The sequence below is a fragment of the Xiphias gladius genome, chromosome 17 (genome assembly GCF_016859285.1).
Source record: "Xiphias gladius isolate SHS-SW01 ecotype Sanya breed wild chromosome 17, ASM1685928v1, whole genome shotgun sequence".
NCBI classification, from domain to species: Eukaryota; Metazoa; Chordata; class Actinopteri; order Istiophoriformes; family Xiphiidae; genus Xiphias; species Xiphias gladius.
Genome location: NC_053416.1, coordinates 10817524 through 10837537, shown reverse-complemented (window position 1 = coordinate 10837537; position 20014 = coordinate 10817524). Strand labels below are relative to the sequence as shown.

The following is a 20014-nucleotide window of genomic DNA, read 5'->3' as shown; positions in this document are numbered from 1 at the left end:
CCAAACTACAGGTTATTACATATTTCATTCTGACCAAAGTGGTAGACCAACCAACCGACCAACCAACAGACATAGCTATCCCTAAATCCCGACTTAAGTTATTCAATTTACAGTTGTAATTAATTAATTTATTGTGGACCAAATAATCCATAACTTGTCTAACTGGTTTGAGCAATACTATTAATGACTAATTGATCACTTTTAAAATGCAACCTTGCTATGGCAGAATGCAGAATGGCTGCCACAGATCTGTGGCAGCCATTTTAATAAGGCGACACTGACATTCCATTTTGAGTGTTAAGTGATTCCACTGAAGCTGAGGTCCAAAGCAGAAGCTGTGACAGAATCATTTCAAAGCTTCACAGTGTCTGTAATGGTGTATCTCACGGTCTGGAAGGTGTCCTTTTTTGTTGTTCATTAAGAAATGGTGAAAAATCCTATATTATTATGAAAAAAAAACAGATCTGACCTCAACTGCACTCTGAGCAATAGCAGGGGTAACCCTGACCCTAACAAATCGTGAAAGAGGCACAAGCTTTAAAACCCATAGGCGTTATCCCCACATTTGAATCTTTGCCAACTTATGTCAGTAAATAAACAATAAATATAATACGGCTGGCACACTGCTTCTTCCACGACATGTGTCTATTTCCAACATTGCTTTGGCAAAACAAAAATTGGCACACTGAGATTCACAGCAATGCATTATCATCACAAGCTACAGTGCCTTTAAAAATAGTAGTTTGGCCTTAGCACTAGCTATGCTGAAAATAGACAAGCTCCAGACACAGAGGGGCTTCTATTTTAAAGAATGGCAGAATGGTGGCTGAGAGGTGGGTTAGTATTCCCATACAAATGAATAAGTAGCAAGAAGGACCAGGGGCAATTTACTTTCACTTCAGTAAATGCAGCAACTGAAAAGTTCTTTAAAGAAAAGAAAATCTTTAGGCAGTTATTAAACCAGTTTATGAAACTGCCCAAAATAAGAATAAGGTAAGAGAGAAAATGAGAGATAAATAAACAGATACAAAAAGAATGAGGGTCAAGACACAAAAATACCACAGTATCATCCCTGCAGCTAACCCCCATCTGTCCTGCACAGACACGTGACTGATAAACACAGTCACCAACCAGCCTGTCACCCAGTTGCTTACTTAGTCAGTCTACATCTTAAACACAGTCTACGCCCATGGTCCCTTGGCCAGTGTTGATATCAATGGATGCTGGACCAGCATAATCTCCGGCCATAAAGACAAATGGAATATTTTTCCCATCACAAACTTCACGCTAACGCTGCCGCTGTATCCACAGTCTATGTTCTCTTAAGATTCACTCTTTTACATAGGAACGTCTGTTATTTTAGTTCTGGATTTCATTGTGTGTCAAGAGCAGAAATCAAATTTGCTTAAACTGGAATGAAGTCAGTCTAGTTCTTTAGATTGCTTGGCATAGTTTTTCTGTTTTATGTGTCATTACTTTTGTTGCCATTTAGCCGCAGGATCAAGTGGACACTAATCTACATTCACTGAAAGAGCACAACACATTAAAAGCTGGGAAAATTGAAAAAGTGCTTTCACAGCAAACCACAACATCGCAAGCTCTTCCCAGTGTTGACTTTGGAAAAACCAAAATGTAGCCTAGATGTCCGTCACAACAAACTGCTCACTGGGTTTACAGTAATGGCCCGGGTAAGGCCATTTAGTTTAATATATACACTACTTATGATGAAGAATTCAAGTTGTCCTAATACCAGAAGCACGACTCAGATTTTCCAGACTTGTTAAACTAAACTACTGGCCAAAATATTAATGTAGGCCTCCCCTGACATTTAACTAAGACAGGGCAGCCCCATAACACTTCTTGAATTTTCTTTTAAAAAGTTTTCAACGGAAATAAAAGGTCTAGCAAAGTCATTATATTACATATACTGTAACTACTGAGAGCACTGTTGATAATTTTGGCAGTTTACTATCTGGTCACTAAACTGAAAAGCTAAACAGATCCTGCTATCAGCTTGTAATAGCAGTGTATTTCAATTTTCTGGATAGAGATTGATTTAAGTGCATAGCAGTACCTCAGCAAAAATACCAACAAGAAGTGGGTCACCTAGGAGTAGAAAGGCTAGACCCGTATTGAATCTCATTAATGGTGTTTTGACCGAGGAAAAATGAAGTTTTTCCTCGAACCAGGTGTAAAGGATCTCAAGATTATACAAGGTGTAAGTCTGAACAGCAGCTTCGGGGGCTGAATGTTTGCCTCCACATGTACAGTAACCTTTGTCAGGTAAATCATTGATCTGCCTAAGGCACAAGGTCCTCTGCGTTGTCTGGTGACAACCTATGACACAGGCAGTTGTACATATGCAGCAATGAGGGCTGCAAACGCAGACTGAGAGTTTTTTCTGTGTGTACATACATGCGTAGCTACACATGGTAAGGTAAAAATAAATAAATAAATAAATAAAAGTTGATCAATAGATCCGATGCAAATTTTTATTTAGCTTGACTCGACAGTGTGAGAATCCATCTACGTTCACATTATTTTTACAATCCGAACATTTGTCATTTCACACCAGCTGACAAAACTCCTAGAGGCAGCACCTTAGATAAACAATTAATATATAAATAGCTCCTAGTAATCAATAATTAATTATAAGTAATCAGTTATTAGGTAACAACTTGTTGGGGCTCTGCCATATGACGTGTTCTTCGGGGCTCCATCATTTGTTTTGCCATAAATACTGTAAATTCAAAATGTGTCTATAATTCTCACACTTAACATGGTGTCAAGTGTCTCCAGCTCTTCCCCCTTTGAAGCACCAAAGATTACGTTCACCTCTTTCACTCTGTAGAGACAATGGAATTTTATAACTCTATCTTTAATAACCCTGTCTTTGAAAACAAATATGGCATTGAGGACGTATATATTGTATTTCACATAGCTGGCTGATCTGCACTTCCGTACACAAACAACTCTAACTTCCGATATATGATCTCTAGGGTCCAAAAGCTGGCAGGTTATATTTTACATTAGCTACAATGAAATGACCCTTAGTAAATCAGAGGATTGCATCTCTGGGACTGGAGGGGTTCATCAAGTTGCTCACACTTCAACAGGTCGGATGCTCACTGTCTGAACCGGTGGCCTCCTACTGACAGTCTCCCGGGTTACTCTGCCACCCTACTGACACTGAGAGTGTCAGGTGGAGGGAAAACGCCTCTTATTTCTTGAAAAATTAACCCAGTAGAGGACTAAAAGAAAGAACATATTCCAGAATAAAAGAGCTAACACGCCTTTTTTAAGCCATATATTTACACATCTGTTTTAAATTTAGACTTTATCTAATCATAAAACGAAACAATTCCTCCAACCTAAACAACCATATACAGTAGGTCGTTCACCCCAAAAGAACATCTAGTGAAATAGTGCTCCTATGGCGGCAGGCATACCGCAACTTCATCGTCATGGTTACGATTGTAAACACGCGGCGTGGCCCCAACAACGGCGTGCCAGACCTTTGTGGTCATGGTTACAATGATAAACACAGAGTTACGCTTACTCAACGGTCACAATTTGGTTAGGTTTAGGCACAAAATACACTTTGCTAGGTTTAGGAAAGGATCGTGGATCGAGGAGGAAAGAAGTGCTTCCTTAAGGTTAGAGGACCTTTGTCGTCAGTGTTACAATAATAAACACGCAGTTAAGGTTGTGGAACGATCATGGTTAAAAGAAAGAATGTTGACTGTCGGTTTAAAATGGGGAACAAACAGCAGTCTCCCGTGTCAAAGTCCTGTGTTTTGTCGACCCATCCATCCACCCCCACTTCCTCCAAACACGGACTTTGTTGCTTTTTATACTAAATCACCCGAATTCCTCCTTTTGCCTGTCATAATTACTATAGCTGCTAGAGATCATGTAACAATAAAATATACTTAAAGGTCATAATAGGCTGATAAAAGGATATGGAATAAAGTATCACTAACGTGTTTTGTATGATTACATTCGCAGACTTCAATAGTTCAATCTAAACAGAACTAAAAAAAAATCTAACTCCATTCAAAATTAGTACTACTTCTGTTTGTGGGGAAGATAAACAGACAAACTAACATTGATTCTTGAAACCTGGCAATCAAACCCAAGCACACCCAGGCTACTTTTCCTTTAGTCCAATCAGGAACATCCAGAGGGCAAGGGACATGTGTATTCCTTCTACAGATTAAGGGCTTTCCCCTCCTTGCTGACATGGGAAGGAGGGATTAAACATCTGCGTTATCGATGAGAGACAGACAGAGAGAAGAAATGATGACGACCGACATTCAGGCAGACAGGCTGCATGACACAAACAGAGCAACAAAATACCTCACAGTAAAGAGTACAGAAAATACACAACGGCGCAGTGCCCAACTGGTGTCAGGGTTTTTACAGTGACAGGCTATCAATAGAAAAGAGCAAAGAGAGGAAATTCCACCAACTTGATTCATCAATCAGAAAAACAAGTCGTGACACATCAGAGAATTTAGAGGACTTGCAGCATAAACAGCCCTCACAAAGTCCTGTTATAATGTTTATGTTCCTGCCAGAGTCCTCTATTGTTCTCTGCACCAAAGCCATAAAGACAAAACTTGTGAATGTTTTTATGCTTGTTTCTGAATATGTTAAAAAAAAAAGAGATAATGTAACACACTCATCTCACAAACAGAGGAACAACAGAAAGATTGTAAGCCAAACAATGGCAGGAATGTGGGATGATAACCGATATGATTACTTTGATACAAAACATTAAACTTATGCTAGATTTTAATGGTAAACCAACAAGGGATTGGTTTCCATCCAATGTTACTCAAAAACACAGAAGAGCTGTGATTTTAAAAAAAAAAAAGTGTTTTAAAAAAGACTGTGTTTTGATTACATATTACAACTGCAAACTTATAGAGACAAAAAAATGGCATAAATTTGACCATTAGGGGAAAATAGGGGATCTTCCTGCTTCAGCCTCTAAATCTCAGAAAGGAAAGGAGATACGTTAAGACATTAACAAATGGGTGGAGAAACGTAACAAATGTGGATGCTTCTATACAGAGATCAGTGGCTCACTGAGCCATTGGGAGACTTTGGAGCAACATGTTAGACAGCACTCTCCATCACCAGCATTATCACTGTAACTCCACTACCCAGTTTACATGGGAAAACCATGTGATGTGTCATACTGTTTCTAGGTTATGCAAATTTCCAACGCACTTGTGCCTTTCAAAAAAGTTGCTGTTGCTTCTGGCGAGTTGCTGCTTTTCACTTTCTATAATTATTTTCTAAACGTAAGAGAGTTTTTTTGGTTTGTTTTTGCCAAGCACCATGTCACCGAGAAATAGCCATTTACTGTCACAGACATAACAACTGTTCATGAAAGCCAACACAGTGAACACAACTAAAGTATCTACAATATGTGATAATTAAAACAACAATAACAATACTAATAATAGTAATATATATTTGTTGTAACCCAATGTGGCACAAAGGTTCAAAAGGGGCAGCGGCTGAAGCCACTATAGCCACCAGACTCTACACTTCCTGTTTCCTGACCGAGTTGTTGCCAAACATAATAAGCTCAGTCCTCAGTTTATGAACACGGTGAGTCAGATCAGTAGGGGTTATATTTATGCTCGCTCCTGTCACATCCAAGTACAGTTTGCTTGCAGAACTTTTTTGATGTGAATGTGACTGAGGAAGTATTAGCAGGAAAGAAATAGACTGTTGCCACCGCAAGTAGACCCCACTGTCACCTTCATGCAGTCGGATTCTGGTCCTATTGCTGCAAGCTGAGCTAGGTTACACTGGTAAGTAAGCCATCGAACGTGGGGAACTGACGGGAACGTCCAGGCACAGAACCGAAGGCAATCACATAATTCATTACACAAGGATGAGTTAAGAGAGAATCGTGCTGGAGTTACCCAAAAAGGATCTCATACTCTGAAATTCCAGCCAGTTAGCTTCGCCAAGAATAGGCAGTCATCACTGTCTATGAGCAATGATGAGCAATGAGGCATTTGTGAGTGTATATATTTGTAATAATTCCATAAAGAAATATGGAATTATATGAATTTTCAAAAAACCCGAAGTGATATGCCATTAGTAATAATTATACTGGTATGCTGGAGGTTTTAGAGACAATTTTGTCACCTTGGTCTGAATAAGGAACAATGTTGCACAATACCACATTACAATCACATTAAAACCGGTAACTGGTTTTAGTTGCTGATTGGTGTAGTGCTGAAACAATTAAAATCGATTAATCAATTAGTCAGTTGACAGAAAATAATCAAAAAAGTAATCTACAACAATTTAAATAATCAGTTTAATCACTTAAGTAATTTCCTCAAGCAAAAGTGTTAAACATCTGCTTGTTACAACTTTTCAAATGTTAGGATTTTCCACTTTTTAAAAAATGTTTTATTTATTGTTAATTGAATATCGTTGCATTTTGGACTGTTAGACCAAGAAAGACTTAAAAACTGTCACCTTGAGCTCTGGAAATCTGGAAGGGATATTTGTGACTATTTTCTGACATTTTGTAGATAAATGATTAAATCAATAAATCGCAAAATTTTTTTTACTGATTAATCAATAATAAAAATAGTAATTAACTGTAGACTTAGTGTTGTAGTACTTTGCACAGAATTAACAAAATAATGTATATTCAACCTGGAATCAGTCTGTTGCGTAGCTGTCTTTATAAGTGTTATTTACAAGCGGTTGATTTAGCGAAACATTTCATCAATAAAAGATATTCCCTTTTTAATAGAAAGCACAGCTTATCAGCTACACAGTCACAGGAAATTAATATTAAGTAACAGGACAATTGCGTAATAACAAGACAGACCACAGCGGGAGATTCAATAGTGTTGATTCAACAACTTTCTTAAAAAAATTTGCAAAAATAGTACTTTCTGTGGGGCTACTGTATCATAATGATGGTTCTCTTTTACTTTGTTTTCCCATGTATTTCTTTTGTCCTGCAAAAACAGGTTAAATCCATCATGAGGCGTGTTACATAGGCCTCAAATATGTTCATAACACATAACACCAGCGTAAACAAGCCATCAACCACAAAAAAAACCGCTTGGCTGTTAAGAGGCCTAGACCTCCTTTGGTTCTCTGCACTACGTTGACCCTAACCAAAGCCTACTTCAAAGACTCAGTACAGTAGGCTCCAAACTGGGGGGAGCAACGACGACAGGCAGAGGAAAGAAGATTTATGTTGTTGAGAAATGCCTCTTGGCTGATGATTGGAGCTGATATGTCAGCTGTGACTTCAGGCCACATATATAAAGCCTCTTTAAGGAAGAGCACCAAAATGGAATCAGCTTGATATTTCAGTCTAACAATGAGTTCGCCAAGTTGGAGACACAAATCTGCGTTTGCACGAACCTTTAGGGATATCCAGTTATAGCACTATGGTACATCTCCAAAAATTGTAATACGAGGTATTACAGAACATTTCCACACACTCAACAACAAACAGCCTGGTTGTTTGTGTCCCATGAACGTATCAGGCCTGTTTGGCTAGTCCTGAGAACAAAAACTGCATCAGTGTTTGCAAAGGGTGAAGGATGGGGGAAATACACTAGAAAGAGGTAATTAAACAGTAAGATGCAGTGAAAGGAAAAGAGCAGTGAAATGTAGCCTGGCATGCAGCAAAGGTTGTCAGTAAGCCTATTAAGCAACAGGAACTCAAACAAACAATGTGGATTGAGGTTGGCATAATCTTAGAGATTACAAATCCAGGAAACTGAGTCAACAGACATGAATCTGACCTAGTTTGGCTTTAAGTTTGTTTCAACGACCTTTTTGCCTTGGGTAGCTGCTGTGAAATGACTAGAGGACACTTACAGTAGGACATGAAATTCCCTGTATGCGATTTATAAAAGGTACTGTGTATGCAGGGCATTATTTATCTAATGCCGTGAAAATTTAAACATGAAATTCAAGCAAAAGAACTGAATGAGTTACAAAATCTGTTGAAATCAATATTGCTATATTAATTACAATTCTTTTTCACACTGATATATATCACAATATAGTGTTCACAAGCCAAATCACATCACATAAATAATCAAATTGATGTTTAGTGTAATTAAGTGTGTTCACTGTTGTTCATTACACGACACATAAAATTCAATAATTATGATCATTCATTGGGACAGCAGAGGTTTGTAAAATAATTGTATAATAATGATTAACCCAATGCAATTCAACTGAAAGTCAGTCAAAGTTAATATTGCAGTATCACCCAGCCCTAGTATGCTGTCTTGTGGCTTGTAAGTGACAGATCATTATAATTATTCCATTCAATTCAGTTACCCCATTTTGCTTTACGGGATTTTCACTTCAGTAAATTTGTACTCACAACTAGAAACAAAATCCTACAAGAGAATCGCAACTTTCAGGAACAACAAAGATGATATCTATAACAGACAGTTTCCACAAGCAACAGCATGTAAAAAAATGCAACAGTAATACATCAAGCTGGGCAGACTACCAGAGCGCTACACTCATTCCTAGCTTTGGGTGTAGTTAAGGGGCAATTGTAATAATAACTATCATCCTATGCATCATCATAATTGAATCATTATGGAACAAACCCCACCATTGCTGAAATCCATCACTACAACTCATGTTTACGTTTCCTCTGCACAACGTCTCTACTATTACTCCTTGAATCAGTCTCCTAAACTGTGAATAGACTGTCAACTTTGTCCTGAGGCCTTATTCTGTGGCTTCTAGCCAAAAAGTGGGCCAGATGTGTCATGTACTGTGATGAGTCTAGAACAAGCTTTAAGTTAAAGCTAAAAATTAAAGTCATGTTCGTCCACTTTGTTCTTTTTTTCCCCTCAAATGTTAAATACTTCCCTTTGCAATAAAATGCCAAATAAAGATCCTGAAAATATGTTGCTGTAGTTTAGCAAATACAATTTAGGGCAAGATATGCACATTGACTTTAGAATATTGCATTCAGAGCATCGTAGTGGAACCTGTTGTGGCGTCTTTAATTCGCTGATTAACGTTAACGTTAAAGTGGTCTAAGATGCTCACATCATCATTAGGCTAAGCTCTGAATGAAAAGTCCATTGCACCCGAAAGACACACATGCTGAAAAAGTTTTTTGGAGAGGAACAAGTCTATTGAGCTACCACCATGATGCATCAGCAAAGTCAAGTCTGGCAGAACACAGTGTTCAACTATTATATGACGCATTAGTAAAAATATTCATTTGGCAAAAAAACACAGATTTTAACACATCAGAACATCAAACAAAAGCATGGTTTTCCTGTAAAAAAACAAAAAGGATGTGTGCGTGTGTGAGCGAGTGTCTGCCTTTACTTTTACAATCTGCAGCACACTTCTAACATAAGAGTATGTTTGTGTGACATCTTGGTGTGTGCAGCTTTCGCATGCCTCAGTGAAACACAGAGAGCTCCGTGGGGCCTATCAGGGGTGAGTAGGTGAGAAGAAAAAAAAGTGAGTGAGTAACAGTCTAAGGGGAGAGAGGCAACAGCACACCAAGGCAGATCTGTACACGTGGCCTCCCAGCTTCTCTGTGTGTACAAACATACACACATACACACACACACACACACACACACACACACACACACACACACACACACACACACACACACACACACACACAAACAGAGTCTGACTTGCTATCCACAGCTCTGCTCTGGCGCACGCTGACTTACACAGCACAGCAAAAGTTTACATCAGCTTTTCTTTTTACAGACAGCATGAATCAGAACATTTTGTCACGAGATTTTACACCTATCACCGAAAAAGATGGCAAGATTAACATGCGTAACACACAGAAAGCAATGCCCTGTATAGTCCAGTGTTACCCGCTGCGTGTAAAAAAAAGACACAATGCAATATATATTGTTTTCCAACTGTGCTGAAAATTCCCATAGCACAGCTAGGTGGGCACGATGATATACAGTGAAGTACATGGAGTTGTTTGCTACGCTGACTCACGTGCTAACCAGGAAGTCAGTCATTTTTCGCTCCTATTTTGAGATATACTTAGCAACATACGTATACTTAATATAATGCAGTCTAATGCAACAGCACTACCTTTCAAAGCTTATGCTGTACTGTTCACTTTTTATGACAATGTGTCAGAGAGGTGCATCAGTCATAACATTGCTATTTTTTTTCTGATGTTATAGTTTGTTATGTTGTATTGAATTGCATAATATTGTGTTCAGTTCCTGTGCATGTCCCTTATTTTGATAATCAATTATTATTGAAATCACTTTTCAGGCAAAAACTGCAAAACATTTTCTTGTTCCAATTGTGAGGATTCCTGCTTTCCTTCGTTGTACATGAGTGTCTTTGAATGGTGCCCAAACAAAACAAGTAATTTGAAGATGGCAATTTGGAATTAAGGGCATCCATCCCAATTTTCTGACCTTTTATAGACCAAATTATTGACTGTCAATGAAAATGATCGTTGGTTGCACCCTTAGTACCATAATAATCAAAAGATTTTATTTTGAGATCAATCTTCTACCTCTAATGTAAATTAAGTCTTAATATAAAGTCTTATATTGGCATCATCTTCAAGCCAGTAAACATTGTTAAGTCATTTTGTTTTTGTCATTTGTTATTATGTGACATTGTTCCTATTGTAAGGATTTCTGAATTGCAACGTTTAGGCCTTGCAGAGCATCAGTGCCATGCATCAGAGGAACACATGAAAACACACACCATGCTGATGCAACGACCATCAACATACCAGGAAGTAGCTCGGGTATAACAGCACTGCGGCACAGATTCTTGGCATTACCAAACTGAGCTTTTAAAAACAACACTGCTTCTTAGTTAATAAAATTAGCAAGTGATAAAACACGTTCTGCCCCATTAAGAGGAGAAAAAAAAGAACATTTCATGAAGTGATTGAAACAGCAGCATTTTAGGCTGCTATGTTTGAGTTTTACAAAGCACTGTCATCATTGTTTGTGGTAGAATTAAAGTCTACTGTCTATTATATGTATAGAAAAGACTATAGATTAGGGGTTTACACATATGAACCATGTAAGAGAGACTTTTCCACAGTTTAAATTGGTTAGCAGCACAACAGCGCAGGAGCATATCAGTGTGACAGCAGGGAGATAACAGTAGCTAACACCCATGTTCATTTTTGACTTGTATACAAAGCAGCCTGAGCCAAACACCTAAATGGCTCTTTCAGAAGGACAGGACCGACTCACAATATTCCCCCACATTTATCAAACAACATCATCTGCCCATCCCAGCCGCGTTCACAAAGAAGCTCGTAAAGCAGCAAATTAATATCTCTCTTCTAACGTTCCACTCACAGCCAAAGCAGTTATCAGATAGTACTTCCAAGATGAGCTGAGGCGTGCCCATCAGACACTTCTCATTCTCACTGCACTGCACGTACATGACTTTCTCACAGGACTCATTTCCTTCTCATCAAACATCACCATAGTACATCCTCAGAAATGCACATATCATACTTTCTCAATGAAGCGTTTCCTGTGGGATGGCACATTTGTGCAACTCTGTGATATCTTTATGACAAGCACCATGTTACAGCACAATTTTGGAAAAATACTAGAATGGGGAACATGGACAAATTACAAAGAGTTACCGTGTATGAGAACAATTTCACAATTTTCCCAGAAAAACGCAGATTTTCGGTATCTGATTCTGAGCAATCAGAATTTAAAAAATGCTGTTGGTTACGGAATCACCAAAGCTGCAACATTTTCCTTGTAACCTGGCAACTCTTCAACTAATTTATCACCTTGCCTTGTATTCACTTCCTCTGACAATATTCCTCTAATTAAAAAAAAAAAAAAAGGAACTTTCATTTGTCATGCCAATGTGATAAAATGTGAATGAATTGGAGCAATGTGTGTCCTGCTGTGCGTGCCTATTGGAGGTGATAAGCGCCAGATGCCCTCCACCCCAGGGATCAGGGATGCCAGCTAGCCCTTCCTCAAAAAAAAAAAAAAAAACCCCACCATCTGAGCACCCTCTTTTGGCTAACTTGAGTAATAAAGTGAAGTTTCTGTTTCTGTTGTGCTGCTGTGCTACAATTACACTGGAAGTCTCGGGCTTAAATGCTTCTTTCATTTCCCAAACACACAGTCAAGGTGCCCTGTGGGGAAGCCAAGTGCTCTGGTACATCTCTCTGAACTTAATTTGATTTCAGGAGCAGTGCAAAAAGAAGAAAACAGGCTTTTTTTTTTTCTTAAGAAGAAAATAATCTGGACTTTCTCCAGACTGTGCCATCTATTTTTTGATTGCCATATTTTAAAATCAGATTTTAATCCGTTTCCACATATTACAGTGGGTATCATTTGTCACCTCTTCAAAAAGGTTAAGTAGTTTTTCTAATATTAAAAAATAGCGAGCTCATACTTTAACTTTTAAGAGATGTCTTTTCCTGCTAAAATGTGCTATATCAATTGCAGAGTCATTCTGCTAACGGCTTTTATTCGGAATATCTGACTGACAGATTTTTTTCTGATTTCTGAAAAGTTGCCAAAGATTACCAAAAAAAAAAAAAAAAAAAAAAAAACCAAGTCATTGATACAGCTTGTACTAAGAAACTAATCACAGCTAAGACTGCAATACAGAATGAATCATCAACTCTCTTTTCCTTGCACTGAAACCTTTTCATATCAACACTTTCGATACCCTCTTTGCACACAAATACAAAGTCAAGCATACCACTAATGGAAGCACCGAAGCACCAAATCTGCCAAAGACGACACAAGTAAACAAAACAGGATAAAGTCATTTTAAGGGACCTACCTGGAGAAGCTGACAGAAAAAGGTGCCAGGGCTGCAGCAGAGGGGAGCCCATTGTCAGCCCTCTGTATCCCAGATGACTCTCCATACCTGTTCCCCCTGGCCCAGCTCTCCCCCACTGGAAGCAGGTTTGAGTACATGCCAAAATGCTTCTGGTCTTGTACGCCCACTGTGGAGGATGGGTTGGCTTTGTAGTGGTAGCCAGGTCCTGCGCCGATGCCCATGGTCGAGGACATCGGGCCTCCTCCGTGGAGGGAGCTCATGCTGCTCTGGAGACAGTGCGACTGGCAGAAACCAGTGCTGTCCTGCTTCTCCAGTTTGACCACACCAGGAGTACGGCTGTGAATGAACGAGTCGTCGGGATCTTTCTCTTCCTTGATCATCACGCTGGAGAGCAGAGATGGAGGCTGCTGATGTTGATGGTGAAGCTGATGTTGCTGGTGCTGTAGTAGGTGGTGCTGCTGCTGCTGCTGCTGGTGACGATGATGGTGCATGGGGTGCTGCTGGTCCGTGCCATTCACATTGGTACAGTTTCCTCCGTTACCCACCAGAGACTTTGTTTCCTTTCGCAAGCCGCTGTCAGGACAGCCACCACCGCTGCTGTCATGTAGGATGTTATCCAAGTTTGCCACTTCTGAATCCAACTCAACATAACTGATTTCTGGCAACAAACTAGGAAGGTCCACCTCTTGCCAAATCTCTGTATCCTCAATTAGGCGACTGCCGTTGCCATCCAAATCACAAGGACCAGCACCTGTATGTCCGCCGTGACTACCCAGGTCCTTTTCGAGAGAAAAATTCCCCTCCTGCTTGATGTGCTGGGGGAAAAGGTCAGGCAGGGGGAGGTTGACCAGGACGGATGTGTCTGAGGTACTGATGACAGAGGTGGACGTCCGGTCGTGATCAGAAATACTCTGGTTCAGCAACGGCAAATTGCCCTCAATGCTGAACATACCAATATCCTGGTGCTGCTGTTGTTGTTGTTGTCCTTTCTGCATTCTGATCATTTTACCCTCCTTCATGTCTGACCCCTCACGCTCAAAGAGCCCTCCGTATTCCCCCTTATCTTTGGTTCCAGCCCGTCCATTTGGGGCCTCTGTGGGCTGGGGCAAAGACCCGGGGCCGGGCAGGTGCATTGCAGAATGGAGCAGTGAACCAGCTGTGTCACCTGTATTTCTGCCTACTCCGACTGCTGTCTCCCCAAATGTCAGGCTGTCGTCTCGATTACCGTTGCGCTTCAGTCCACCCTGATCCATTTCTTTATCCTGACAGGACAGTGAGGGTGAGTTTAAGAGGGCACAACACACACACACACACACACACACACACACACACACACACACACAGTGAGAAAGAGAAGAGGCAAGGTTAGCCTATACAAACAGAGTTGATGGATAGGATGACGCACGCAGCTATTCCAGAACAAAAAATTAAAATGCTTATTGAAAAAGAGATCTTTCACAGGAATGGATATCTTGAAACACCTGCATTAAAATTGTCTTATGGCGCAGTTTAAAAGCACTGGCGATGCAAGGCTCACGTCTTCTGCTATGCCTCTGCCCACACTGTTCTCTTATTTATTTTCATTCTCCAAGAAATAACGGCAGCCAACTCAAACAGGCTATCTCCTCCTCTCACAATTACACCAGAACAATATTGGCAGAGGCCCATATGGCACAAACCAGGCTAATGAAAGCGGTATAAACGAAGGGGACCATACCCATTATATAACATAAATGACTACAATGTTCATGTTATTTCTTTGAACTGTACCCTCATCTCAAGAGTCAAGAGGTGCAAGACATGCCCAGGTATAACTTGTGTTACAGGCAGCGCCACTGAACAGTAAGCATGTGGGAAACGACATACATAAGTCAAAAGAGACCCTATAACCCACTATGGGCCCCTGGACATTTGTAACTGTCATCACTGACTCAAATGAGCAAATTACCAATTCAGGTAAAACTCCATTTAAAATTTTTTTTGAAATTTAAATCACATAGCATGAAAATAAATTAATTCAAGTCAAATGAAATAAAATGCAACCTCTGCAAAGGAAAGCTTTTTGCATGTAAGGGTTCCGCAGCTCACTCATTTATCTGCTGATCAGTAACAATGATAATAGGCATATATGAGGGGACAGAAATGAAGCAAGAAAGCGAGCTGCGGTTTTTTTTTTTCTTTTTTTTTTTCCTGTTTCTAAGTCAGTGTCAGTGAATAATTATTCCAAATACATTCGCACAAAAAGGCCCAACACCCTGCCTGTGACTTTTTTTTTTTTTTTTTTTTTTGATTAGTGCAAATCGCCGTTTGGCAGCCGTCGTGACAGTGTTCCTGTGAGGTATTACCCCTTTACAGCCTACATTGTAGCCTATGTGGAGCTATACGCGGCGCTATATGCGGAGCTCTTTACCGCACTTAGGCTACGTTGCACGTCTACTGCGGCTCTGTCTGGATTGAAGTTAAGTCCGCGAACTTGCCGAGGTCCTGATGTTTTATCATTTCTATTGCACTCCCTGGAGGAAAAGTTGTTATGGTCAAAGGTTTCACCACTTCCCCCCCCCGCCCACAGTACGTTATAGATGGCTCTGTAGTGAAGCGGGCTACTGCATTGGGATTACATGGTAGCCTACGCGACCTCGCCGATCCGAGGCGTTCGATGTGGTTCACTTAAAGAGGCCGTGGTAGAGGTCCCCGGTGCGCTGAAGTTGGAAAAGTTCGGGGTTTCCACAGCCTACTTTTCCTACCGAGCGGCGCACAACACATCACCACAGCATTAGTGCAACCTGTTGGCGGCGGTGGGAAATTGCGCCGATCACACGCCTACAACCGGAGGGGGGCTGATAAGCAGCCGCTCCATTGAAGTTTGCGCAACATTTTCTCTTTCTTACACAAAAATGAAACGCCCCCCCACCCCCCTCCTGCGCCTCCCGCCCCCCCCCCTCCCGAGCTCTGGTGCTGATAATGTCAGCGTGTCACACGGTGCGGGGCTGTAAGTGCGTCCACGACGCAGCACCGGGGACGCTCGTCGTCGGCCTAGCTCGGCGTAACAACCAGTTTTTTTTTTTACCCCCTGTCTCTCTCTCTCTCTCTCTCTCTCTCAATATTTCTGCAGCGATGTAGGCAAATTAGAAGACAAGTGGTTGCATCCGAAAGTGGGTCGTACCTTTGGTGAAAAAGGAACGCACTCCGCCGGTCAGGTCATCTCCCGTTAAGTCCGAGTCGGAAACAAAATCGGAGAAATAACGCAACGTCCACACAGTCAAGCTCTCGCATAAAACCCCTTCCTTGCAGTAATGCTGCGTGGTGAAATGTCAGCCGGATTTGTTGCCGCCTCTCTCCCCGTACGGCAGCAAAACATCGTCAGCAATGTCAACTATTTTATAACTAAAGTCAACAACGTCGCCGACCTAGCTGGAGTTGGCGCTCCACCGTGTGCGACGTTTCGCCGATCTGTCGATAACTTTTAACGCAAGTCGCCAGTGGAGGAGGAGGAGGAGGAGGGGGGAGGGGGAAGGGGGGGGGGGGTGTATATATGTGTGTGCGCGTGTGTGTGTGTGTGTGTGGGGAGGGGGGGGGGCTGATCGATCGCACGCTTGTTCGCAGTCTCAGGACAAATCCGCGGTGAATCGATAGATCCGAGGCGCAATATTCTGCTGTTGCGCCATTGGAACCGTGGGTACCTTAAAGTTATATAATTCAGTCGCGCTGCCCCGGTGCACTCAACTGCAAACTCAGGCAGGGCAGGGCGGACAGTTAGGGAAACGGCGTCAAGCCGACTGGAGCAGAAGGAGTGCCTCTTCCTCGCCCTTTAAGAATAAAAGCTTTATTGTTGTAGCTCTCAGTATAAAAGTTGTATGATTAATCTTCCTACATATGGAGAAAGAAAAAAGCCTGCTCGGATCACTTTTAAATCAGACAAACGTACTCTAATGGCCGGTTGCGCCAAAACGCACGGTACAATTCGACTTTTTTTTTATTCATGTATGTTTTTCCAAGCGAGCTTTATTTTCCTTTTTACTTCAAGGCAGAATAGCTCAGCTTCCTGTCACCGCTCGCTCGTCGGCGGCGGCTTGACGCAGCTGTTAGTTTGACACTTGCTGGTGAACGCCCCTTTCCCCACTGAAACGCTCTCCTCTGGGGAATCTGTCAAAACGTGTCTCCGTCGGCCGCCGCCAACCCTCCGTGCGTGGTGGGGTTGGGGACGCGGTCACGGGTCGCGACTTACGCTCTTCCACGGCCCAGTTCGGCCACCAAACCAGGCAGGGTTGATTGAAATCCCTTTAGCTTCGAGTTCCCAGAGCTCAAGCCCCATGCGCGGTCCTTTTAGGGTCAAATACGTTTCTGAGCAAAGAGGAAGAAAGGCGTTTTTCCCCTATTTGAGCATGTAATCACGAGACTATCAGAAGAGTCCCTTCTTCCGTGAAGGAGCCCTTAAGTGTTTCACAGTCGAGTTTTTTCTTGTTATCTGAAGTCTCGATCGACTGAATCCATACCAAGGCGGACTGCTGACAGCACTAAGACACTCGAGGTATTTAATGTGACCAAAGAGATATGAAACCGGTTTGTTTTGACACCTTGTAGTTAAAGCTCAGTGCCATTCATCCAGGGTTCATGTTGGGCAAATGGCAGTAAATTCACCTGCAGCCTCTAAAAAATACCTTTGAAAGGCAGGAAGTGTCCATTGAATTGCTGATTAAAAAAAAGACTCAGAATGCCTTCGCCAATTTCCGATCAAGAACATTTATCATTCCTCAGGCCAGCGCTTATCCTCGACCGAGTAGACTTGAAATTGGGGTCTTATTGTGCTTTTTGCGAGAGCAGAGAGTCAGGGGTCAAAGAGCAACTTGATAGACAGTAGCACTCTTGAAACTTGAAACCTACGCCTGATTCCTAATCCTTTACATGGTAACCGCATATAGAGATAAGTTTTAGATAGACACAGTATGATTTCTGCCTGAGGGGCCCCTGTCTGAGAAGATTTGTGCTATTGGATAAGATAGAGTGGAGCGCACAGTCGTTCATCTTGCAAATGTTAAAATTATAAAACAGACTGTCGCTCTTCACTACGGGTATAATGTAGCCTATCATACAGTAAAAGTGACCTTTGTACACCTCTGTTCCCACAGGTATATAGGAGAAAAAGTGATGAGTTAAAGTAGCGAGTCTCGTAATGCGTACTCACGATGAACAACAACCAATAGATTCAACTAATCCAAGGGACCAAGCAATCAACCATCAATAAAAAACCACAGCCGGAAAGGGACAAGATTAGAGGAAAAACACTTCTGAGGCCCATTCTGGTAAACAGCACATAACTGCAAAGATCATTTCAAATTGTAATTTAAAAAAAACAAAAACAACCTAAACAAGACTAAAATATAATAAATAACATTTTCAAAAAGAAAAACACATAAGCCGCCCACCTCATATAAATTATAGGGGTTTATTTTCTACAATGGTTAGAAAAAATGAATGAAGAAAAGGTTCATTCTTATAATGACAATAAAAAGATGTATAATCCATAAGACAACATAGAAAGAGTAGAAAAATAAAAATAAAAAAAATTTGACAATTTCCAACAGTCTTCAAATTGCTTGTTTTGTCTGACCAGCAGTATGAAACACAAAAATAAAACTGTTACAATGACATAAAACTCAGAAAGGCAGCACATCCTAAAATATGAGGAACTGGAACCTGCAAGTGTTCTATATTTTTCAAATATCTCATCAGTTAGTAGTTTGATAACTGTTGATAAACTAACTGTAATCAAACTAACTGGGGCTATAAAGTACAAAGCTAAAATTAAAGTAAGGCAAATATAAAAGGCCATGAGAGGCAACACAATTATCTTTTTAAACTGACTTTGCTACAGTAGTTCAGCTATGGTCTGTTAGGATAGATTAAAAAAAAAACACAACCAAATCTTTTAATGTATTTGAAGGGCCACTTGAGTACTACACAAACTGACGAGTGACCTTTCAGTGACTAGAACGCCATTATGTAATTCTGTTGGTCACTTCCACTAGACAAGGTCTTTAGCTAGAAATTCATTTTCCTGATGGCACTTCAGTGGACCAGAACAAGGACCAATTCGAGTCATGTATCCAGCCGAGTCAGCTCAGGGTGAAGAAGAAGAAGAAAAAAGGAGAGGAGAAGAGAAGAGAAGAAGGGAAGTAGACAGTGCAGGTTGTGCAGACAGGTGCAGACGCCCATGCTGCTCCATCTCCAAGAGAAGAAACAAGGATGGGCAGACAAAAACCAAAAGCCAGAAGAAGAAGGCCGGAAAAGGACGGGGAAAAAGGGGAAGGGAGGCAGGTATGGCCCTCCATGCAAGTCATTTGATTAGAAGGAGCAGAGTGTGTCCTCTGCATGTGGATGTCTCATTAAGAGCTAGTGTGGCTGGAGAGAGGCAGGAGCTCCCCAGGGCCTGAGAAAACCGCACTGTTCTCAAAACATCACAGGGAACACTGTGAGTTTTTAATCCTGGGTAACAAAGGGTGATCCTTTTTACCAATAAATAATAAAAACACTGGACATGTGGTGCTCTACGTGCATGTATGTGCAAATGGGAGTTCATGGAAAAATATGTTACTGTGGTTGTGTGATGCGCCTTGCTCTGTGTGCATAGTAGGTTACACCAGTTTCAGAACTGTAGAGACAACTACTTGTAAATATTCATTGAAAAACATACACTTACATGTGCTGGTACCTGATAGAGACTGAGGTTTGAGTTTCAATTGTTCTTGAACGAAAAGCAACCCTGGATTCAGTGTTTGCCTTAGGAATCACTGGACCCTAGTTTAGATATATGTTGTACACAGACACACACTTCTTTGGTGACTGTTTACTTTAATACATATCTGATTAAATTACAGGTAGGAGGCATGGTTGAAAGGTCAGTTCATTTAAATCACAAACATGGATTCTCACTTAACCCAGTGGTATCTGGGCATGTGGATGGTGCAACTCTTTAGTTTTATCTGAAGATATCTCTCTCTGAGAGCCACCACCCATATACAATGGAGGTGAAAGGAATTTTCTTCGTGGTGCTCACAGCAATAAAAAAATGTACTTTGATAAACTAAAAGGCACAGTGTTTCACAAACAATGTTCCATATACTCTGGATAATTGTCAGATCTCACAAAATGGCAACTTTTTTCTTTGTGAACTGTTTAA

The 20014-nt window shown here is 41.0% G+C and overlaps 1 protein-coding gene across 4 annotated transcripts in view; it reads right to left on the bottom strand.

The window, feature by feature from the left end:
* Positions 1-16299, bottom strand: part of LOC120802160 (glucocorticoid receptor-like) — a 69001-nt gene extending 52702 nt beyond the window's left edge. For 3 of the 4 annotated variants that reach the window (XM_040149680.1, XM_040149683.1, XM_040149682.1), the window contains exons 1-2: positions 16001-16299; positions 12838-14099 (exon numbers count right to left, since the gene is read on the bottom strand). In XM_040149680.1, the coding sequence (XP_040005614.1) occupies positions 12838-14090 (1253 nt within the window). In that variant the 5' untranslated portion in view covers positions 14091-14099; positions 16001-16299. The remainder of the gene's footprint in view (positions 1-12837; positions 14100-16000) is intronic. The other variant, XM_040149681.1, reaches the window with a different exon arrangement.
* Positions 16300-20014: the final 3715 nt, after the last annotated feature.